A 22,830-nucleotide genomic window follows, 5' to 3' on the forward strand; every position below is an offset into this window, starting at 1 on the left:
GCAGCCGGGGGTAAAGCCCACCCTCTCACCAGGAGGCAGTGACTAGAGAGACAGAAGGGCATGACCGATAAGAGTATAGACTCAGAAGCCAGCCTGCTTGGGCTCAGATATCTGCCAATATAGGAGCAGTGTAACCCTGTTACTCAACCTCTCTGTGCCTCAGTTTGCTTACGAGGGAGATGATAATAGTACCTACCTTGTGGAAACCATTATGAGTATTAAATGAAATAATACATAGGAAGCCCTTAGAATGGTATCCAGCCTATGTGATGTGCTTTATTATCGTCAGTTATTATTACCATTATTATTAGTCTCTGGAAATTCTGAATAGCCTGGAGGAAAAAAAAAATTTATACTGGGGACTTTACCAAAATAAAGACTGCCTCATTAACTGATCATATTATAGGAAAGCCTGAGAGTCAGCAAGCCCTGTAACACACAGAGCTCCATAATCATCTCTGTGGAGTCTTAAACTTTGTGATGATCAAACGCCAGCTTGAAGGGAGGGGCTGAAACAAGCTAACAGAAAACCCAGAGAGAACAGTGGAAATGTAAGCACACAGGAAAGTTACTTGAGAGATAAAAGATGTTGCATTAGTAAGACAAGATTGGAACTTTTAAAAGAACAGCCAGAAGCTAACACAACACTGTAAAGCAACTATACTCCAATAAAAATTAAAAAAAAAAAAAAAAAGAACAGCCAGAGAAGAAGAAATGACATTTTAGAACTTAAATATAAGTTATTTAGAGAGTCTGAATAAAAATTCAGTAGAGGATTGGAGGATGAACTCAAAGACATTTCCGAGACATTAAAACAAATGCCCTTGAGGCAAAAGGAAGAAGACTCAGAGAAGATCATTGTTCCCTTTCTCGGGTTAAGGGGTCCCTAGGATCAGCAGAGGTCCCCCCTTTAGAGCTGAGGAAGTAGAACTTAAGGTGACCGTTAAAGCTGCTCTTAAGTTCTGTCCTGGCTCTGCATATACTTGATTCTCATTCTTATTTCTAGTGCTCTTGCAGCTGTTTCCCTTCTATTTGATATTGTTTATAGATTTTTTGAAAGCCTTCATTGCTTTCTTTTGCTTAATAAAGCAGTACGCAGTAAAATATTGAGAAAACAGTACAAAGAAGAAAATAAAAGCACATGTAATCTCACCACTCAGAAATGGCGATCACAACTAACAACTTTTTGTCTATGTGTTCTGTGTATATTGCAGATAGAGATGTGATTCTTTGGATTTGTACGATGCAAATTTACATCTTTGTTTTAAATTCATGAACGTTTTCCTATACCATTAAAATGATTTATATACATCATTTTAAATGATTCCACGATAGCATATCTTTTGAAGGTACCGTATTTTATTTAACCATTTGCCTGTTGTTGCATATTTAGTGTGTTTATATCTATATAAATAAAACAAAAGTTCATTCCGTTTGTCTCTTACTGGACCACATGAAAAATTCCACAACAGATTTTCACCAAACTTGGGAAGTATGTTTGGGATAGCCAGATTCAAAGTGTAGGCTATGAAGAATAGAGTATATTCATGTTGTGGAGCTTGATGGAGAAATAATAGGGGAGGGAAAATAATTTTCCCTCTACCTTTCTGAGTTCTTGGCTGAGACTTCCTGTGACAAAAGACAGATTAACAAGAGAAAAGCAAACACATTTATTAACATGTATACCTCATGTATACATGGGAGATACCCAGGAAAACTGAGTAAGTCCCAAGATGGCCCAAGTCACCACCTTAAATACCATCTTTAGCTACAGACAAAAAAGGATGTTGGGGGACTTCCCTGGCTGTCCAGTAGTTAAGACTTCACCTCCCAATGCAGGGGGTGCAGGTTCGATCCCAGATCGAGGAGCTAAGATCCCACATGCCTCGTGGCCAAAAAACCAAAAACATAAAACAGAAGCAGTATTGTAACTAATTCAATAAAGACTTTAAAAATGGCCCATATCAAAAAAAAAAAAATCTTAAAAAAAAAAAAGGATGTTGACAGAGAACTATATTAACCATAATGGAAAAGAATATCAAAAAAATAACTGAATCATTTTGCTGTACAGCAGAAATTAACACAACATTGTAAATCATCTATACTTCAACAAAAGAAGAAAACTCATCTAACTATGAGAAAAAAAAAAAGATGTTGGGGCAAAAAGAAGGCCAGCTATGGGAGGTTACCAGGGAAAGCATGGTAAACAAGGGTAAGCTTTATTATGCAGATTAAATCGGTGCCTTCTCCATTGATAAGAGTTCCTGGACATTTAGAGTCAACCTTCTCTTCCTAGTACAGAGAGGGAAACACCTTTACAAGCGATTTCCTTTGTAAAATGTACATGTCCCTTACAAAAGGGTAACTTCTACTCTGTTTTCAGAGCTTCTGCTGTTTCTTAAAATAATTGGTTCAAAACAATCCTTATGCCAAAGAGGCATATTTGGGGGTGGCAAGTTCTGCTATCCTTCACACCTCAAATTGATGAACAGGCATCCTTGAAAACAACTGAAATAAAAAGACATAAAAAGAGATCCATGGCTGGAGCGAGACTTGTCACTCATAATATGACACTGTAGGTAGAAATAAGACATAATAGCTTCCATCTTTGTGTCCCCAGTCAAATGGCCTGAGAACATCCAAACCTGATTACAGCTACTGATTTGGAATCTACTGATTTTCAAGTAGGCAACTCGATGAGGAATACCGAGGGCATTCCTGTCCAACAGAATGTTTACAGTGATAGAAACCTGGAATATCCACTGTCAAACACTTGGAAGGTCAGCAGATGACGAACAAGTAAAGTCATCTCTCAGGCCATGGACTGATTGATCTGTCAATCAATCCATCCTTCCTTCCATCTCTCTCATCATGTAGTACCTGGCGAGTAGCTGCCCTGGCTATCCCCAGCCTTAGGAGTTAGTCTTTTTTCTTTTTAACTTTTTATTTTATATTGGAGTATAGTTGATTAACAATGTTGTGATATATCGTTTCAGATGTAGAGCAAACTGATTCAGTTATGTATATGTATGTATCTATTCTTTTTCAAATTCTTTTCCCATTTAGGTTGTTACATAATATTCAACAATAGTTCCCTGTGTTATACAGTAGGTCCTTGTTGGTTATACATTTTAAATATAGCACTGTGTACATGTTAATCCCAAACTCCCTAGCTATCCCTTCCCCCAACCCTTCCCCCTGGTAACCATAAGTTTGTTCTTTAAGTCTGGGAGTCTGTTTCCGTTTTGTAAATATGTTCATTTGTATCATTTCTTTTTAGATTCCTTTCTCTTTCTCTTTCTCTGTCTGACTTACTTCACTCAGTATGACAATCTCTAGGTCCACCCATGTCGCTGCAAATGGCATTATTTCATTCCTTTTAATGGCTGAGTAATATTCCATTGTATATATGTACCACATCTTCTCCATTCCTTATGAGTTAATCTTTACATTAAATATTTAAAAGAATGGCTGGAGCTTCTATAACATGTACAGCAAGAGAGACTTTATGTTCCCTGATATCTCTGAGATTTCTTACAATTTCCAGCTGAATTAAAAATAACTTGTATCTCAAAAAAAAAAAACCCAAACAAATAAATAAAATAAAAAACAAACAAAAAGAAATTTAAAAAAATCACTTGCATCCCTCCTCTCTTTTCCCCACCCTGCTTCAGCTCAAGTTAGAGCACAGCCCCTTTCCTTTTTAACCCAAGGTTCTTCTCCCATTGTGTAGTTGTGTAAGTAGAATTTACTCAAGATTTGGCATTAAGGTTGGGCTGCTTGTGACTGGCCAGTTTCGCATCTTGAGCCCCCTGGTGTCTGACCTTGTTGCTAGATCATTCCCTCCTCCCACCTCTTTCTCAGTCTTTCTCTCATCTCTCTTAATCCTTCTTTAGTCTAGCCCATCAAGAGTTCATATTTTCTCCCATTTTTTAGCAAAGCAATTAACTTCTCTGTCTGACCATGTCTACAGGCTTCCTCTTTTATACACAGAGATGTCATCAAGATACTCTCTTAATCTCTTTTTTTTAAATCAATCAATCAATTAATTTTTGGCTGCGTTGGGTCTTTGTTGCTGCGTGCGGGCTTTCTCTGGTTGCGGAGAGGAGGGGCTACTCTTCATAGTGGTGCACAGGATTCTCATTGTGGTGGCTTCTCTTGTTGCGGAGCACGGGCTCTAGGTGCACAGGCTTCAGTAGTTGTGGCACATGGGCTCAGTAGTTGTGGCACGTGGGCTCAATAGTTGTGGTGCACAGGCTGTGTTGCTCTGCGGCATGTGGAATCTTCCTGGACCAGGGCTCTAACCCGTGTCCCCTGCATTGGCGGGTGGATTCTTAACCACTGAGCCACCAGGGAAGTCCCTACTCTCTTAATCCTTGATGGTTCTCCCTCTAAGAGGAATTCCGCAGTTAACATTTAACATAATAAAAAACTTTCACCTACCCATCTATATCCATCTGTCTTTATTGTCATCCAGTCATCCCTCATTTATCTAATTGATCCATCCCCCTGCCAACACCTACACATTCATCCATTCACCCAGCTCTCAGCCTCTCTGCTTTTCACTGATTTCCTCCCATCCTCCTCCAGAGACCTAGAACATTCTGTACGGGAAGTTTCTTTCTCTCTGTTTTTTAAAGAGAAACTTATGCTTTGCAGAAATAACTATCAGCTGCCTTGAAATGATAAAGGGGAAATAGATAAGAGGTGCATTGCTGGGAATGAACTGTTATAATCTTTGCTTGGGCAAGGGAAGGGCAGATAAGACCCAAATTAGAATTAAGTGAACAAAGCCAAGTGAGGTTTGGGCCATTCACTGAAGGAGCTTGGCCAGGGGTGACATGTTCGCATATATCAAAAGTTAGGGTGTTGGTGGAAGTACACCCACAATGCAAACACACCCACACTCACTCAGAAATACTTAATACTTTGAGTTTAGCTTGAATTCAGCCACACTCTCATTGTACTGATGACAATAGGACAGCCGATAATTAACCTGTGAACTATGACAGGATTATTTCTGAAAGTTGAATCCCTCAGCATGTTGCAGAGGTCCTATAATTGATGGATCACTAACAATGCTGAACTGTAAAAAAAAGGTATACTTGAATATACGTAGCATCTAATGTTTATATTATACATCAGGATTGTCTTAGACTTGCTAATTGTTCTTACTACTTTTCTTAATTGTGTTAAGTAGTTGAAAATAACTTTTTAGCATTAGATACATAGGCCAAATTTGAAATACATTCCATTCTTCAAAACACTCCCCCTGGACCTGACAATGACCAATTATTGCTTTTTTTCTCTTTAGGCAGGGAAAGTTCTTCCAATTGGATACAGAGCTGCAAACTGCTTGACTGAAAAACTTCCCAGGGTGAGTGTTTTCAAAATGCATTTGTGTGAACATAAGATAAACAACGCTCAACATTCCTTCTGAGAGTTGCATAAATTTAATGTGGTCAATTTGGATTATTTTTACTGTATTTCGAAGCCTTCTATTGAGTTTGTCCGAGGAAGTGAAAATTCCAGGCTTACAATTTCCAGCTCTATGAAAACTATTGGAGATTCCATTTATTTTGATGGGAAATAGTCATTTATGGTATGCTTCCTAACCTGGATACTTCTTGGTTGTTTTCTAAATATAACTTTTAAAATATGTTGTTTATTTCCATTAAAAAAATTTCAGGATGTTTCATTTTTTGGAGCTGTAGATCCCCAGGTACTGATTAAACTCATGTAATGAAGGGTGTTCATTGATTGGTATAGATCAGTCTTGCTAATATCTAATTGACTGTACTTAATAATTCTATTTTCTTCTCTCCCTGTTGGTAGCTAATGACCCCGCCTGAGGCAAAAAAATTTTTCAACTTCAGATATCCACCTGCTGGAGCCGAAAGAGTATTTTACGGCAGAGCAAATGATCCCCAAATTGCACCTTCTTTGACACATGGAATAAGATCTAAAATTTCAACAGCGGTAACTTCTTTTCTATTTTTCCCTGTGCATTATTCACTTACCAAGGTGAAAATGCACAAATGAGGCATTAGTGAAATATCTCCTTCCCACTCTTAATCTTGGGCAGTGAAAAAAATCCAAGCAGCAGCAGCCAAGAGGGTGAGTGTAGAAAAGTCGATGGTTTAAGCCACAGACTAATATTCTCCCCTCAGGTAATAAAAGCCAAGCTGCACTTAATTTTCTCACAGTAAAGAGAAGTGCTGTCAACGTTTGTTAAAGCATGGTGAGGACAAAGGCTGGGTGATATTGCTGAAGATGCTAAGAGCACTTGTACATGCATTGTGTGCACGCAGGGTCCCGGTGTTACCTGCTACTGATTGAATGGACAGTCAAGGGTCAGAAGACCTGATCTTATACCTGGAGGGAGCTGGTGGGAAGCACGTGGCTCTTGCGCTTGTCATTCCTACTTTTCTGGAACCTTTGAGTCGAGTAACCAGGGAGTTGCCCTCATAAATGCTTTAGCCCCAATGAAAAGTCATGTTTAGACATGTCTAAGCTGCATAGCCCCAATTCTGATGGTTCATTTGAAGGTGAGCCAAGACAACGATCATGAAATGTTTTCCCACAATCATATTGTCTTCTCCCCAGCTATCGAGTTTCAGACTTTTTTCCTTTTTTTTGGTTGTTAAATCTTTGCTTTGTACGATTTCTTTAGGCAAAGGTACTGATCAACCCACAGCCTATTACAACCTTTCAACAGAAAATGAAAGATAAGAAGGAATCAGTATATTTTAGCAATCAACGGGCACCGTTAGGAAAATCTCATGATCAGACGCCAGGATTACCTAAAGGCTTGGATATACTCAATACGACATTTGGGACGGCAGTCATCAGAGGTAGTGAAAATAAAGGGTGGGGAAGGATTGATAAAATGTCTTCTTAGAAAATGGGATTAAATATCCTGTTGGGATTTATTCAGTGCTGGTGTAAATGTTGATTCAAGAATGAAAGATGGGAATCATAGCAAGAAAGTTACTCTCAGACCCAGAAACCTTAGAGTTGATGTATGTCAAGGCCGTAAGAGTTCAGGGTTTGGAGAGGAGATTCAGGGAGCAGAGTAGAGATGGTGTAAAGGCAGGAAAGAGACTCAGGGAAGTTGATGTTGGGACCAGCTGTGAGGGCTGCTATCTCTTTCCCCTGGACATCTATTTGTGTGTTTTATTTCCACCAAAGCCTCTAATGTGTTCATAACTCTTAATTCTTTTTAAAAAATTTTTTTGTATTGAAGTATAGTTGATGTACAATGTGTAAATTTCTGCTGTACAGCAAAGTGACTCAGTAATACACATATATACATACTTTTTTGTATTCTTCTCCATGATGGTTTATCTCAGGATATTAAATATAGTTCCCTGTGCTATACAGTAGGACCGTATTGTTTATCCATTCTATATATACCAGTTTGCATCTGCTAGCCCCAAACTCCCCATCCATCCCTCCTCCACCTCCGCTCCCCCTTGGCAACCACCAGTTTGTTCTCTAGGTCTGTGCATAACTCTTTAACTCTTTATGAAATTCTGTTTCATACAAAGACCACAAAACAGATAAGTTAGGTAAATGCTGTGTACAACACTCATTCATGAAGAGCCATGATGTGTACACTTGCTTATTAACCGAACAGGCAGTATCAGAGCAGATTCCCCTCTCATCTTGAGAGGGAGTGGAGCAATCTTTCAACAAACGACTTAGAATAGAATTGGTCACAGGCCATTTTTTCTTCTGCAGCCCCAGCGTCCTGCCACGTTGTTGGGTGCTTTCCCTTTACACCTTCTCACATTTAGCCTTTTCTGGTCTCTTACCCTCTCCTTCCAGGGATCTTATTACAGGAAAACTCAAATTCCATCTTTTTTTCATCCTGCAGAGGAATTCGCTTCTTTCTTTGTCTTTCTGCAACCACTGAGGCTCTGCTCCAGGAGCTTATCTTTTTTTCACCAAAATGTCCATTAGATTATTTTCCTTAACATAGTAACATCCGTTCTGGAGATAAATTATGCCTTTCTCTTGGAATGCAAAATGTGCAGTTGTACTTTAGTTTATCAGATCTAAAGTTAAAACCTGCTAAAATTTGAAACATGAAAAATGTATTTTAGAACAGATAAAATATCTTTTTTTTTTCTTTTAAATAGGATTAAAAATTGTATTTAAGTACACCGGGCATTACAGAATTACAGTAATTATATCATAACCGCCATCAAGGATTACTTCATTTAATATGGAAAGTACTGTCTAGGTGTGCCTCATTTAAATATGTAATAGAAAGAATGTTCCAAAATGTGTATATGTGTATTAATAGGTGTAATGGTTCCCACGTCAAAAAGAAGCACTGCTTTACAGGATTATTCTGAGTAGGGCTACCTTCTGGTATTCTTAACTGTTTACAGACCCCACTTCTTGGCAGAAAGTCCAAAAGAAAACATCTTAATGTATGTTGTTAGGCTGAAAGAGAAGAGTGAAATTGTAAATGGAATTATATTTGAAAATCATTACATGAAACAATAAAAACAAAATAATTCGCTGTATTTAAAACCAGGGACCACCAGTCCTGGGAAAGCAGCTGTTCAACAAAGATCTTCTAGCTCTAGGTTTGGGAGCAGTAAGAAGAAGAATTTCTTTCTGATTCCAGTGATTTCCCTGGCACTTTGGACTACTTTGAAGATAGATATTCACATCTAAACAGATTCAGGGTGTGTGCTGTTGTCTACAGCTGCCAAAATTTGCATCAAGGCTTCCCTACAGTGCATCAGGGTTTCTGAAACTGACTTGTGATTCAAATTTGCCTAGATCATCTTGGGAAGTCTGGAGCAAACTAAAATAAAAAGTATCCTGAGATCCTCAAAATAGGGAATTTAACTGGGCTTGGCATATAGCTCAGGACAACCAAAGTGGTTAACCAGTATGGAGTTCTTCAGAATTCTAGAGATTGAATCTGTTCAAGTGGGATCCTTAAGACAGTGATGCCTGGGCTATTCCTGTCTTTGGTGATAAATCTCTATGTATGTTGGCTTTTTACCCATGTAGCTTATGTAGTTAGCATACCAGTTTGTCATTTGCTCTAGTCAACTTAAATATGCTATAAAGAGCTGAAAAATGCCTTAAAACTGATTTCATTAATTCTTCCTTCAGAATTAACTGCTAGAGAGGTGGTGAATCCACCAAAATCCTATCAAGAAGTATTTGAAGAAGGACAGGCAGGACACGATCTGTATATTGTATCTCACAATGATTATTATGCAGGTAAGTCTCCTCCAGTGTAAAATGGACCTGAGAATATGAGACTCAGATTTGTGAAGAGGAATAAGGGAGATGATGTGCTTAAAGTTAAAATGTCTGGCATATAATAGGTGATCAATAAATAATAACTTATTACTTATAAGGTTATAAACCCCGATACACTTATGTATTTTGTGTGTAAAATGTAGAAAGATATGTTTCATTAAAATGAAAAAAATAGCTAAGTAAGATTAAATGTTGGGTAGTCTAATCTTGTTTTTTATTCAAATAGTAGGATTATTCTAAGTGCTTCGCTTTACATGAGGAATATTAGATAATGGTCAAGCGCAGAAATTTTCGAGTCAGATCAAGTTCAAGGCCTAGCTTGTCCATTTATTATCTTTTAGACCGTGAATATTTTACTTATCACCATCTATTTTAAATTTCTTAAATAGGGATAATAATGTTGCGAGGATGAAGTGAGTGCCTGCAAAATGCCAAGCATGGTGCCTGGAACATAGTGAGGGCTCAGTAACTATTATCATTATTATTATTATTATTATTATTATTATTATTATTATTAAGTGATCTTTACTAAAAGCCTTATTACTAGAATTATTCTATAGCATAACTAAAAGGCATTGGATGTTTAAGTGCTGTAAACTACAACTTAATTGTTGACGTGTGGGTGTTAAGTAGAATCTTGATCTAACAGAGGATTGACAATTAGACTCTGATACCTGTCCTGAGAAAGCCGATGGCCTGTGCATGATTCACGACCTAATCTGCGTTAGTTAGAAGCAAAACTAGCCCTTCACTGCAGCACATGACCCCTCTCTTCGTCTTTATTTCTTTACTTTTCTCCTCCACCGCCCCTTCACATCATACTCCTTCTGGGGCTTGTCTGCTATGCCCATTGATCTCCGGCTGGAGTCAGCCATTCCCTTCTCCCATGACCAGTCTCTGCTGGTTCCTTACACTGCCCGGTACACCCCGGTCCTGAGAAAATCTCCATCCTTCCACGGCTGCTTCCACCCCGTGCTTTTTCACAACCTTGACAAGGCTTCTCTCCGTGTCTCCTCCGCCGCCACTTCCCTGGCTCTGTCCCTCCCTTTCTTTTCTTTAATATAAATTTTTTTATCTTATTTTATTTATTTTTGGCTGAGTTGGGTCTTTGTTGCTGCGCGTGGGCTTCCTTTAGTGTTGGTGAGCGGGGGCTACTCTTCATTGCAGTGCGCGGGCTTCTCATTGCGGTGGCTTCTCTTGTTGTGGAGCACGGGCTCTAGGCACATGGGCTTCAGTAGTTGTGGCACGCGGGCTCAGTGGTTGTGGCTCGCGGGCTCTAGAGCGCAGGCTCGGTAGTTCTGTCGCACAGGCTTAGCTGCTCTGTGGCATCTTCCCGGACCAGGGCTGGAACCCGTGTCTCCTTCACTGGCAGGCGGATTCTTAACCACTGCGCCACCAGGGAAGTCCCCTCTCTTTCTTCTTTTCCTCCTTTTAGTCTTCCTTTTCTTTATTCCTCCTTCCCTCCATTCCTCTCTTGTGAAAATATTTTATTCATTTTTGGAAAAGTTTAGCATCGATAGCACAATCTAATCCAATGCCATTTGATTGTTTTAAGAAAGAACAATTTCAATGAATATGTATATAGACGCCCTTTACATGCATTTAGCACTTGGAGGAAAATTTGGAGAAAAATGAGTGTAGTTTTAAAAATTATTTATTTATTTATTTATATTTAAAATTTATTTATTTATATTGGAGTATAGTTGATTTACAATGTTGTGTTGGTTTCTGGTGTACAGCAAAGTGATTCAGTTATACATATGTGCATTCTTTTCCATTATGGTTTATCACAGGATATTGAATATAGTTCCCTGTGCTGTACAATAGGACCTTGTTGTTTATCCATTCTATATATAGTAGTTTGCATCTGCTAGTCCGAAACTCCCAGTCCAATTTTTGTTTTTAATATTTAGAAGACTCTAATGGACTATCACATGACTGAAATTACTTTCATTTGCTGATTTTTACAGAAGTTTCACTAGCCTCTTGAAAAGGAATAGAATCCAATCCTTTAAATATTTATTTTTTACTTTTTCCCTTTAATGAAAGCACTATTTTTTATTATAAAAATGTAATTGTAGAGAATGTAAATATCATGGAAAAATGAAGAGAAAGTAAATGTAACCTTGAAATCCCATTAGCCAGAGATAACTACATTTGATATATTGAACATCTTTCTAACCCCCATCCACGGAGCTATCTTCAGTTAAATGTGACAGTAATCTCCATGCTTTTGGAGAACCTGCTATATGCATTTAAAATTTTTTACTTGAAATAGTATGTCAAGGGCATCATTCAATAACAATAACAACCTCTTTTAAATACACTTAATTTAAATTATTACTAAAGTAATAGATATTTTCTTTTATAAAATGCAGATTGTATAGAAATATATGAAATGCAAAGAAAATCTCCCACAATTCCCATCTGCCATAGGTGATACTTTCATATATGTTTTTCTTTGCTCATTCATATATGAGTGTATGTGTGTGTTTTGCAACCTACTGTACACACTTTTTTTTTCCCTTTTGCTTCCCCCCACTCCCCACATATGAAATTTCTTGGTTGTCTTTTCAGGTCAGTTATCAATATTGTATTTTTCAGGATTACAAAAATGTATTGTTTATATATCTTTGTGAATGTGATTTGTTTCCATAGGATACATTCCTAGATTTCTGAGCATCTGAAAATTTCACTCTTAGAGCCAAACTCTCCACCTGAATAGCTGCCCCAGTTTGCCCTCACAGGCACAGTGTATGAGAATGTCCATTTCCCTGCATCCTCCCCAATGGAGAGCTTTGCCAATCTTCTTTATTTTTGCTTAACTGAGAGTCGAATTATGACTGTGTGCTATTGTTTTTGCTTACATTATTTGGGTTACTGGTGAGGCTGAATATCTTTTCTCCATCATTTTATAACCTTTGAGCTGATCTCTAGTTTCAGGCTTACTTTCTTATCTACAAATAGAAAACTAATACCACATCATGACTTGAAAAAAGCACAGTACTAGATCTTAAAAATAAAGACCTCCCTGTTGGGTTCTCAGCCCTCTATCACCCTTTGAATGTCTCTAATATGAGATAAGTGATTATAACGAAATGTGAAGGTTGTAACACAAATCTCAGTGAGAGCAGGTATAAAACACCAATCTATCAAATCTTAGCATAGCTTAAAGCACCACTGGGGTCACAAAGCCCTGCAGTACCTCCCCTGATCTTCAGGATTTCTTTAACATTGATGGGGCCTGAATTTTTCATCAGTTATATGTCTTTCTCCTACATCATTTTTCTACTTACTTTCCAGATATTAACACAAGGAACCCTTGTTCCACCAGTCTCCCAGCTCACATGGGAGAATGCCTCTGTCATCTGTAGCCAAATGTGTGCAGTTTCCTGCGCTGTGACAGTTCCATTCTTTTTCCCACTCTCATTTTCATTGTCAATGAGAACATCATGCGCTTCTTGCACAAAGTTGTGTTGCTTAAGTCAGAAGTCTTCCCTTTTCTTTTCTTAGGAGAAGCAAAGCACCGAAAGTACAACCCATCAAGTTTTCATAGATTTAACTTGTATGGGATCCCAACACCACATTTTAATGATGGACGAAACATGGCAAAAACTTTACATTGGCTTCACGAACTACAAATGTAAGTTTAAGTATGTTGTGTCTTGGAACAAGTGTTAGATATATGGCATATGGACTTAAAAGTTTATTACGTTTATTTTTTGAAGAGGTAATGCAGTGACATGGTTCAAACATAAAAGTAATAGAAAAAGATACACAGTGATATGTCTTCTAAACTGTCCAGTTCCCCCAGAGATAACCGTGATACTGTCTTTTTGTTGTTGTTGTTGGGTTTTTTCTGTTTGATTTTTTGTTTGTTTTTGACCACGTGGCTTGCAGGATCTTAGTTCCCCCAGCAGGTATAGAACCTAGGCCCCCTGCAATGGAAGTGCAGATTCCTAACCACTGGACTGCCATGGAATTCCCTGTGTGTGTGTGTTTGTGATTCTAAAGTTATTTCATGTCTTTTCAGCAGATTGGAAGACATACATGAATGTTTTTAATCTATAGGATCAACCCTACTATGTTTCTTAAAGATAGTGGGCTTTCAAGTCTCTACAAAGACAATCATGTCACATATAATTGACCTGTCATTTATCATTCAGCTTTGTTTAATAGTTATTTGGGCACCTGAGCATCTGACTTAACTCTCACAAACTGTGACCTTTTTACACCTGCATTCTACATTTTGACTACTTTACTAAGAAATTAAAATAAGGTTCCTTAGTTTTTCATTCCCTGTCTTATATCTTATATCTAAGCCAACAAACAAAATAAAAACCTATATTTCCTACTATGTTTAAAAAATCAGAATATTGAAAATACTGAGGTACTGGGTTGAATGGTGGCCCCCAAAGATGTCCATGTTCTAATTCCCAAAACCTATGAAGGTTATATTATATGGGAAAAGGGTCTTCGTAAATGCAATTAAGTTAAAGATCTTGAGATAAAGATATCATTCTGGATGATCTGGGTGGGCCCTAAATCCAATGACAAGTGTCCTTATAAGGGAAAGGCAGAGGGAGGTTTGAGACAGAAAAGCAGAAGACATTCAGAGGAGAAGAAGGTGATGTGAAGATGGAGGAGGCTGGAATTATGTGACAGCAAGCTAAGGAAGGCCAAAAAAAAAAAAAAAAAATGCCAACAGCCTCCAGATGTTGGAAGAAACAATGAACAGATTCTCCTCTAGAGCCTTTGGAGGGAATGCAGCCTTGCTGTCACCTTGATCTCAGACTTCTGGTCTCTAGAACTGCGAGAGAATACATTTCTATTGTTTTAAGCCACAAGTTCATGGTCATTTGTCTAGCACCCACAGGAAACGAATATACTGGGCTTGCATTTCTATATATCAATGGTGGGAGTGGATTTGCTTTGTTCTCTGCCTTCTTTATTTTTTTATTTTTATTTTTTTAGTTTATAACTTTTTTTAAATTAATTTTTATTGGAGTATAGTTGATTTACAATGTGTTGGGACTTCCCTGGCCGTCCACTCCAAGCTTCCACTGCAGGGGTTGTGGGTTCGATCCCTGGTCAGGGAACTGAGATCCCACATGACGCATAGTGCGGCCAAAAACAAAAACAAAAAAAACAAAAAATAAAACAAAACAAATACAATGTTGCATTACTTTCTTCTGTACAGCAAAGTGAATCAGTCATACATGTACATCTATCCACTCTTTTTAAGATTCTTTTCCCATATAGGTCATTACAGTGTACTGAGTAGAGTTCCCTGTGCTCTACAGTAGGTCCTTGTTGTTTATCTATTTTATATACAGTAGTGTGTATAAGTCAATCCCAATCTTCCAATTTATCCCTCTCCCCCATTTCCCCTTGGTAACCATAAGTTTGTTTTCTACATCTGTGATGTCATTTCTGTTTTGTAAATAAGTTCATTTGTACCATTTTTTACGCCCTCTGCCCTCTTTAAAGGATACACTGACCCTCCAAGTTTCCATAGACCCCAGGGGTGCACACAGAATTTGCATATTCCCATAGGCACCCACCTACCTCGCTCATTTGCCTGTCTGGTCGCTGAAATAACAGTTCCTAGTTATAGAGGCCAAATGCTTAGTACTTTACATATGATTAATTTAATCCTACCAACACCTCTGTGAGGTAGTACTATAATTTTTTGGGGGGGGTTTTGGAAAAGTTTATTCACTGAACCTATCTATGAAACAGAAACAAAATCAGGGACACAGAGAATAGGCTGGTGGTTGACAAGGGGGCGAGAGGGTGGAAGAGGGTAGGATTGGGAGTTTAGGATTAGCAGATGCAAACTGGTATATACAGAATGGATAAACAACAGGGTCCCACTGTACAGCACAGGGAACTATATTCAACATCCTGTGATAAACCATCATGGAAAAGAATATGAGAAAGAATGTATATATATGCATAACTGAGTCACTTTGCTATACAGCAAACTAACAACACTGTAATTCAACTATACTTCAGGTGTACTATAAGTTTTAGCCTTTCCATTTTACAGATGAAGAAACTGAAGTACAGAGAAGTGAAATCATTTGCCCAATATCATGCAGTTGAGAAATACTAGGGGTAGGGACAAAACCCTGGCAGTGTGTCTCCAGGGGCTGCCTTTAACCACTACACCAGGGGTATAGGCACTGGATTCTGTGATCACAGGCCTGAAATTTTGATTTCCATTCTTCTCCCACTCCCTTATTATATGAGTTTCTGATACTTGAATTATTGAAAACAATAATGTGAAAACACAAACACAGAAGAAATTCTTTCAATATTATACTAAACCCGTATGAGATAGTTTTTCTTTAGGGTATAGAAGAAGAGCTTATAAAACAAATATTCATTAATTTATCACTATTAAAGTTGTTAAAACATACATAAAGGAAAACATGAAGAAATGATTTAAGTATTTCACTAGATATTTATAATTAAATATAACATAGAAATTGATACTTAAAGAAGGTGACAAATATGGTTTATCCACTTCTGAAAGCATAGAAATATTAAACCTACTATCCATTTCTTAAAGGTATGAAATAAACATATTCACAAGGTGGTCCTTAAGAAGGTCCTAAGAGCAGAGCTTTTGGGTCCTTAACAAGCACATATTTATCAATGATTTGGGATAGTCATAGAAAAACACACTGAATTTATAAAAGCAGGCCATATGCAGGATGCATGTCCCACCAACTTGTCTCTACCCACAAGGAAACATCACTTATGGAACACTGTTGTATTTGATCATTCTTTCTGTATTTCAAAACTTAGTTGGAAAATTATTGCTGAAATGATAGATTCTTTATTCCCTTGATTTGTCGTATTTCAAAAAGGACTCACTACTTCATTCTTCAGTGTGATTTCTATTAAAACTTGGAGTGAAGTATATTCGTTTACATCTCTTTTTTTTTGTTCCTATTTTCTTCTTTTTTTGTCTTTATTTTTTAATTGAAGAATAGTTGATTTACAATGTTCTGTTAGTTTCAGGTGTACAACAAAGTGATTTATTTATTCATATATATATAAATTTAATCTTTTTCAGATTCTTTTCCATTCTAAGTTATTAGAAGATATGCAGTATAGTTCCCTGTGCTATACAGGGACTACTGTATAGCACAGGGCTTACTGTATAGCACAGGGAACTATATTCCCTGTTACATATATTGGTTATCTATTTTATATATAGTAGTGTGTATCTGTTAATCTCAAACTCCTAATTTATCCCTCCCCCACCTTCCCCTTTGGTAACCATTAGGTTTGTCTTCCATGTCTGTGAGTCTTATTCTGTTTTGTTTACATCTCGCTTTGATATGCAGTATTTTAACATAAATTTGGTTAACTCTTAACTTTTGAGAGTTATTAGTGATATATACTTTTAAGGAATATATTTCCTCCATAAAACTACCTCTATCTATATTCTGTTTATGACCTTTGGTCTGAAGAATCAGTTAGAATGTTGAAATGGGGTGTGTGTGTGTGTGTGTGTGTGTGTGTGTGTGTGTGTGTGTATGTGTCTGAATGAAAAAATTGATTGGCACACAGAGACTTTACTCTGAGTTGGTTAGTGAATACTGTGAGGTGTGTAATGATGTTACAGTTATTGATACTCTGACATACTTGGCTGCTCACAAATACTTCCCGATTCTCCTAGAAACATAACCCAGGCACTTTTAGGCTGAGAAGCGTAGGCTCCATGACTTAGAATCCTTACCTTTACCATCCAGGCATATTCCTAATCGTGCCCCTTGGAGCTGGTTTTATTTATTTGTTTATTTATTTAAAAAAATTTTATTTTATTTATTTTTTATTTTTGGCCGCGTTGGGTCTTCGTTGCTGCATGCGGGCTTTCTCTAGCTGCGGCCAGCGGGGGCTACTCTTTGTTGCGGTGCGCAGGCTTCTCACTGAAGTGGCTTCTCTTTGTTGCGGAGCTCGGGCTCTAGGCGCGTGGGCTTCCGTGCTCTGTAGTTGTGGCTCTCGAGCTCTAGAGCACAGGCTCAGTAGTTGTCGAGCATGGGCTTAGTTGCTCTGCGGCATGTGGGATCTTCCTGGACCAGGGCTCGAACCTGTGTCCCCTGTATTGGCAGGTGGATTCTTAACCACTGTGCCACCAGGGAAGTCCCTGGAGCTGGTTTTAGATTGTCAACTTTATTTGTTCAAATTACAGCCCTTAAACTGCCTCTGATTTATTCTGACTATACCCATATTGTTCTTTTTCTCCCTTTTTGAACTAATGGGAAGTAAATGAAGAAATAAAAGATGAATTACTTTATATTTCATCTTTTGTTTCTCCACAGAGTGTCACTCTTCTCCAGAAATTTATTCAACTCCATATTTCTCCAGTACAGGAAATAGTTTTAAAAGCAAATGGAATCTAAGGGTTTAACATTCATTGTTTTTAGTCTTAGCAAAACAATAGAGAATTTATTAATTTTAATGTTATTAAATAGCGGTGTTGTAATTTTGCAGTTCTCAAAAGAAATTCTTACTCATTTAATCACAGTGATAGAAGTAATGAAATTATATTACAGAAAACTGGCAAAATAAAATCACCCGTAATCCTGTCACCTTAATTCAACCTTTATTATCTTTTTAATCTATTCCTTTCTAGTGTGGCTTCCTGTGTTGATTTTTGCATAGCTTTAATCAGAGTGCAATACCATTTTATATCCTGGTTTTTCGCTTAACATAAAATAATTTTATATTGCTGTGTATTCTAAATAACCAACATTTTGAATGCACACAGAGTGTGTTCTTGTTAATACGACATAATTAATCACCCTCCAGGATTGAACATTTAGATTCTTTTTTTTTTTCCCCATCGTAGACAGTGAGGCTACAAGCATTTTTATAAATGTAACTTCTTTTCACACTTAATTATGTGGATTATCTCCTTATGATTGGTTTTCAGATGTGGATAAAAGAGGATGAACATTTTTATGCTCTTTGAATCATGTTACCAAATTATTTCCAAAAGGATTATAGCAATTTGCACTCGCAATCTACAAGTGTTTTACCATAATTTTTGCCAATGTTAGATATTCTCTTCCTCTGTCTCTCATCTCTCTCTCTATGTGTGTGTATATATATATATATATATATATTTATGTACTGTGTTAAAAGTGGTACTTTGTTGTTCTTTTATCTTATATTTCTTTTATTACTGGAGAGTATTATAATTTCTCCATATATTTGCTTACTAGATTTGAGTTATTTGTTTATATCCTTTGGTTATTTATTTCTTTGATGCTTACTTTTCCGTTAGCAATTTTAGGAGTTACACTTATAAGAATGATATTAACACTTTTTGTTTACTGAAAATAATTTTGTTTGCTTGTCTTATTCTTTAATCAAAATTTTATATTCTATTATAAACTTATCTTTATAATAAAATATACATGATAGAAGAATGAACACATAAAGCTTTCTTATTGGCATATCATTTCTTTTGAAACTGGATTTATTTTTTGATGACCCAAATGATACTATGGTATTCCTCACCATGTGTATATTTGGTAGCCAAGAATACTTTAGGTAATACAGATACCTGACAATTTTCTAATTTTATAGGAAAAGAGGAGCTAAGGTTGTATCCAAGAGAGTTGATGATTTCAAAGAAAAATTTCAACATAAACTTGGAAGAATTTTAGATCCGTAAGTTCATGATTAACTTAGAATTGAAAATGTTTTTGGATCAAATTTACAAACTACTCTTGTGGCAAATTTTGGTTTGTGTTCTATTAGGTTCTATCTATTAAATGAGAATCATCCTTTTGTGTTAATCAGGGAACTCTTGTTAGCCTCTATAGCGCTTGGGGTTCCAGGAAAGTACTGAGTCTCCAAAATGGACACGGCATTTGGAGAACAGGGTGGAAGAATTTTGTGTAAAGCTTTATTTCTGGGATCTCAGAAATTTAACTTATTGCATTAATTTTCCTCTCTCTTCCCTGCCCCCCCCCAGCCCCCCATATATATGTATGTACTTCCATAATTCTGCTTTGAGTATGTTCTGTTTTTTTCTTTTTCAGTCTGGACTTTTTCACTGGAAGCCAGTGAAAGCATTCAGCCATTGCTAATGCAAGTGGGAGATTAGGAAGAAGATCTGTTGGAGAACTTCTGTTTGATTCTCATAGTTTGGTTATAGGAGAAAATATAGGCTATTAAAAACTTATGGCAAACATATTTTAAATTCCAGGGATGCCATGTGGTGGGAATTTTCACTAAAGGATTTGTTTTCTTTGATAGCATTGCAGAAACAATGAATGTTCCCCCAGACCACACATTTGGGGCTTGTCTCCGTCCTGAGGAGTATGGTAAATATACAAACTTTCTTCTTAAAAAACAAACAACAAAATCCGCCCCCACCCCCCAAATCATGCAGTTAAGTTCACCATCTCCTTCTCTCAAAGCTTCTAATTTTAATGGCTTGAAATATTACATTAACAGTAAAGAGAACAATTTGTAGCACAAGAAAGAAACAAAATTTTCATATTATATTTGAAATAGGAACAGTTTAAAGCCCTTGTAATGAATTCCTTAAGTGTATTTAAGGCTCAGAATTTTATTTAGAAAATAAATAAGGCCTGTTTTAAACAAGCCAAAGTGAAGTGAGGCAGCTTTTTAATGAATTCCAATATTGTACTAGGCCCTTGTTACTCAAAATGTGGTTGCAGATGGGCAGTGTTGGTGTCCCCTGCAAGGTTCTTAGAAATGCAGAATCTTAGGCTCCACCCCAGACCTACTGAATCAGAAACTGCATTTTAACAACATTCCCAGATGAACTGTAGGGACATTCAAGTTCCAGAAAGCACTGTACTCTACAACCACATACTTAAGAACTACTCTTCCCACCAGCCAATCAATTAATCAACCTATAAAGTGGCAGAAGAAACTTCCCAGGATTTTGTCTTTAGTGCTAAGGGATCTAAACAGCAGACTTCCAAAGGGAAAACTATGCCAAAACTTATCAGCATTGGGCTGTATTTTACTGGTTTTCAAAATACAGTCTGCAGTCTACCTGCATTAAAATCACCCAGAGAGTTTATTAAATATGCAGGTTCCTGGGACCCATGCTCATATATTCTCACGTACACTAAACTTTAAGAACTGCTACTAAAAATGTGTTAAAGTCTACTCACTGACAAATAAAATAAATATTTACTGAGCTTCTGCAACATGGTGTTTCAGAGCACCATGAATCACCACATTAGGAGATTATATTTTGGTTCTGTTTTTAGATCAACTGTTACATGTTTAACGGATGCCTGCCCATCTTAGAGGCTCTTCATACCTCTAGGAGTGGGTAAGGGATGATTTAGGAAACCCATCAGTTAGTCTGAAATACAAGTAGATAATAATGCCCAGCTGCCTACTTGAGGGCAGGTTCATGCTGGTTGGCACCCCATCTTGCTGTCTGTTGGATTCTTGGGGTCTAGCGTACAGTACATTGTTTTCCCCGGTATCTATAGCATGAATCAATGAATCTAACACATAGTTTATCATGTTGACAATTAGGCAACATTGACAAATTTCCTAAGAGCTGAGCTACATTATCCTTAAAAGCTGAATGATAAGATAGAGCTATAAAATGAAAAAGAAGGACACTGACATTAATAGTTTAAAAAATGTGTCAGTATTGGCCTTGGCACTGTACAGCGTAACTGTGAAAGGGGACTGTCAGCCCTCTCTAGACTTTTCGTGGAGCTCATGGACGGACACAGATTAACCCCAGTGGCCTTTTGTGACTACTATTGGGGTTAACTAGCAGCATCTATTCCGTGGAAAGCTTCAGGGTTTGCCTGCTTCCGAGAACATATTGGTTTCTTTACTGGGCCTGGATTGCTCCCTTACCCTTACTTAGGGAAAGCAAGGCCACTGCACAAAGAATGCCTCATCCCTCAGGCCTGGGGTTGTTGGTTATGTTACTATGCTTCCAGGAAGAGTGCAAGGGCTGTGTCCAGCTCCCAGAATGCACCAGGGCAGGAGCGATGTGAAGGAGAATCCAGCTCCCAGAATGCACCAGGGCAGAGGCGATGTGGAGGAGAATCATGGGCAGTTGTGCATCATGGGAATTGGTTGTAGGCAGGGTGCAACTGAGGAGCAAGCGTGGCTTTTCTGATGTCCCTGGTGTGGTAGCGAGGTCATGGTTCTCTCTTAGGGCCACAGCTTGTACTCCTGATTTCAGCTCTTTAGAGATGGCTCTTGAGTAGTTGTCAGTGATTTTTCATGAGCTTCATAAATATTCTCTCAGGGCCAGGCCAGAAGAGGGCATCAGCGTACCTCTCATCCACTAGGCAGTCATACCTGGTAGGGTTGTGGTGGGAAAACCAGGTAGAGTTGGAGATACAACCATTCAAATGGTTATTTTTGGATGTTAATGGAGAGGGAAGGCCTCTCAAGATAAAAAAAACTCAACCAAGAGCCATCTTGTGGAAGAGTCGGGGTGGGGGGAGGTCCTTATACAGAGCAGCCCCCCAGAGGGTTGACATCAGGGGAAGGAATGTGGAAGAGAAAAGGAAGCCACACTTATTTGTCAAAAATCACCCCTAACCACTTTGATTTCCTCTCGCAGAGCCTTACTTGGGTTTTGCCTACGTTAGGATGGTCTGATAGTAGCTGACCCCGTTTCAGATGATCTTGCTCTGAGGCACTTGCCCAGTTCCTGGAACCAGCACTGGTTGTGGGCTTTTCACCCATACTTAGGGTCTACCCTTAGAAAGAAGGCTTTTATCAGAATATGCAGGATTAACTCCTGATTTTATAATAAACTTAGAGTGCTACGAGTACTTATTAAAAGAGACCCTTGACACAGCCTAATAATATAAGGCCTTGTACAAAGTAGGTGTGAATATTAGTTGCCTTGAACTGCAACCAATGTTGCAATTTATTCTTTTTTCAATTTTTAAAAATTGAAGTATAGTTGATTTACAATGTTGTGTTAATTACTGCTGTACAGCAAAGTTATACATACATATACATATACATTAAAAAAAATTCTTCTCCTTTATGGTTTATCATAGGCTGTTGAATATACTGCCCTGTGCTATATAGTAGGACTTTGTTGTTTATCCATTGTATATATAATAGCTTGCATCTGCTAACCCCAAACTCCCAGTCCTTCCCTCCCCCAACCCCTTCCCCCCTTGGCAACCACCAGTCTGTTCTCTATGTTTGTGATTCTGTTTCATAGATAGGTTCATTTGTGTCATATTTTAAATTCCACATATAAATGATATCATATGGGCTTTGTCTTTCTCCTTCTGACTTACTTCACTTAGTACGATCCTCTGTAGTTGCATCCATCAATGTTGCAATTTAAATTAACCTACCCAGGATATCACAGCCAACTGCCAGCATGACCCTGTCGCAAGAAAGCAGGAAGGGAGGGGTATAGGCCAGGGGAAAAAGAACAGAGGCAGAAGGTTTCTTCTGGTGACATCCACCAAGCCGTCACATCTGAAGCAACATGGTCAACTCTGGTCTGATCTGTGTCAC

The 22,830-nt window shown here is 37.8% G+C and overlaps 1 protein-coding gene across 1 annotated transcript in view; it reads left to right on the forward strand.

The window, feature by feature from the left end:
• Nucleotides 1-22,830, forward strand: part of EFHB (EF-hand domain family member B) — a 51,893-nt gene that overhangs the window by 14,289 nt on the left and 14,774 nt on the right. Inside the window, exons 2-8 of the mRNA XM_082459464.1 lie at nt 5,315-5,377; nt 5,836-5,979; nt 6,674-6,854; nt 9,142-9,252; nt 12,808-12,937; nt 18,907-18,990; nt 19,582-19,797. Of these exons, the coding sequence (XP_082315590.1) occupies nt 5,315-5,377; nt 5,836-5,979; nt 6,674-6,854; nt 9,142-9,252; nt 12,808-12,937; nt 18,907-18,990; nt 19,582-19,797 (929 nt within the window). The remainder of the gene's footprint in view (nt 1-5,314; nt 5,378-5,835; nt 5,980-6,673; nt 6,855-9,141; nt 9,253-12,807; nt 12,938-18,906; nt 18,991-19,581; nt 19,798-22,830) is intronic.

The sequence above is a fragment of the Balaenoptera physalus genome, assembly GCF_965194825.1.
Source record: "Balaenoptera physalus genome assembly, chromosome: 4".
NCBI classification, from domain to species: Eukaryota; Metazoa; Chordata; class Mammalia; order Artiodactyla; family Balaenopteridae; genus Balaenoptera; species Balaenoptera physalus.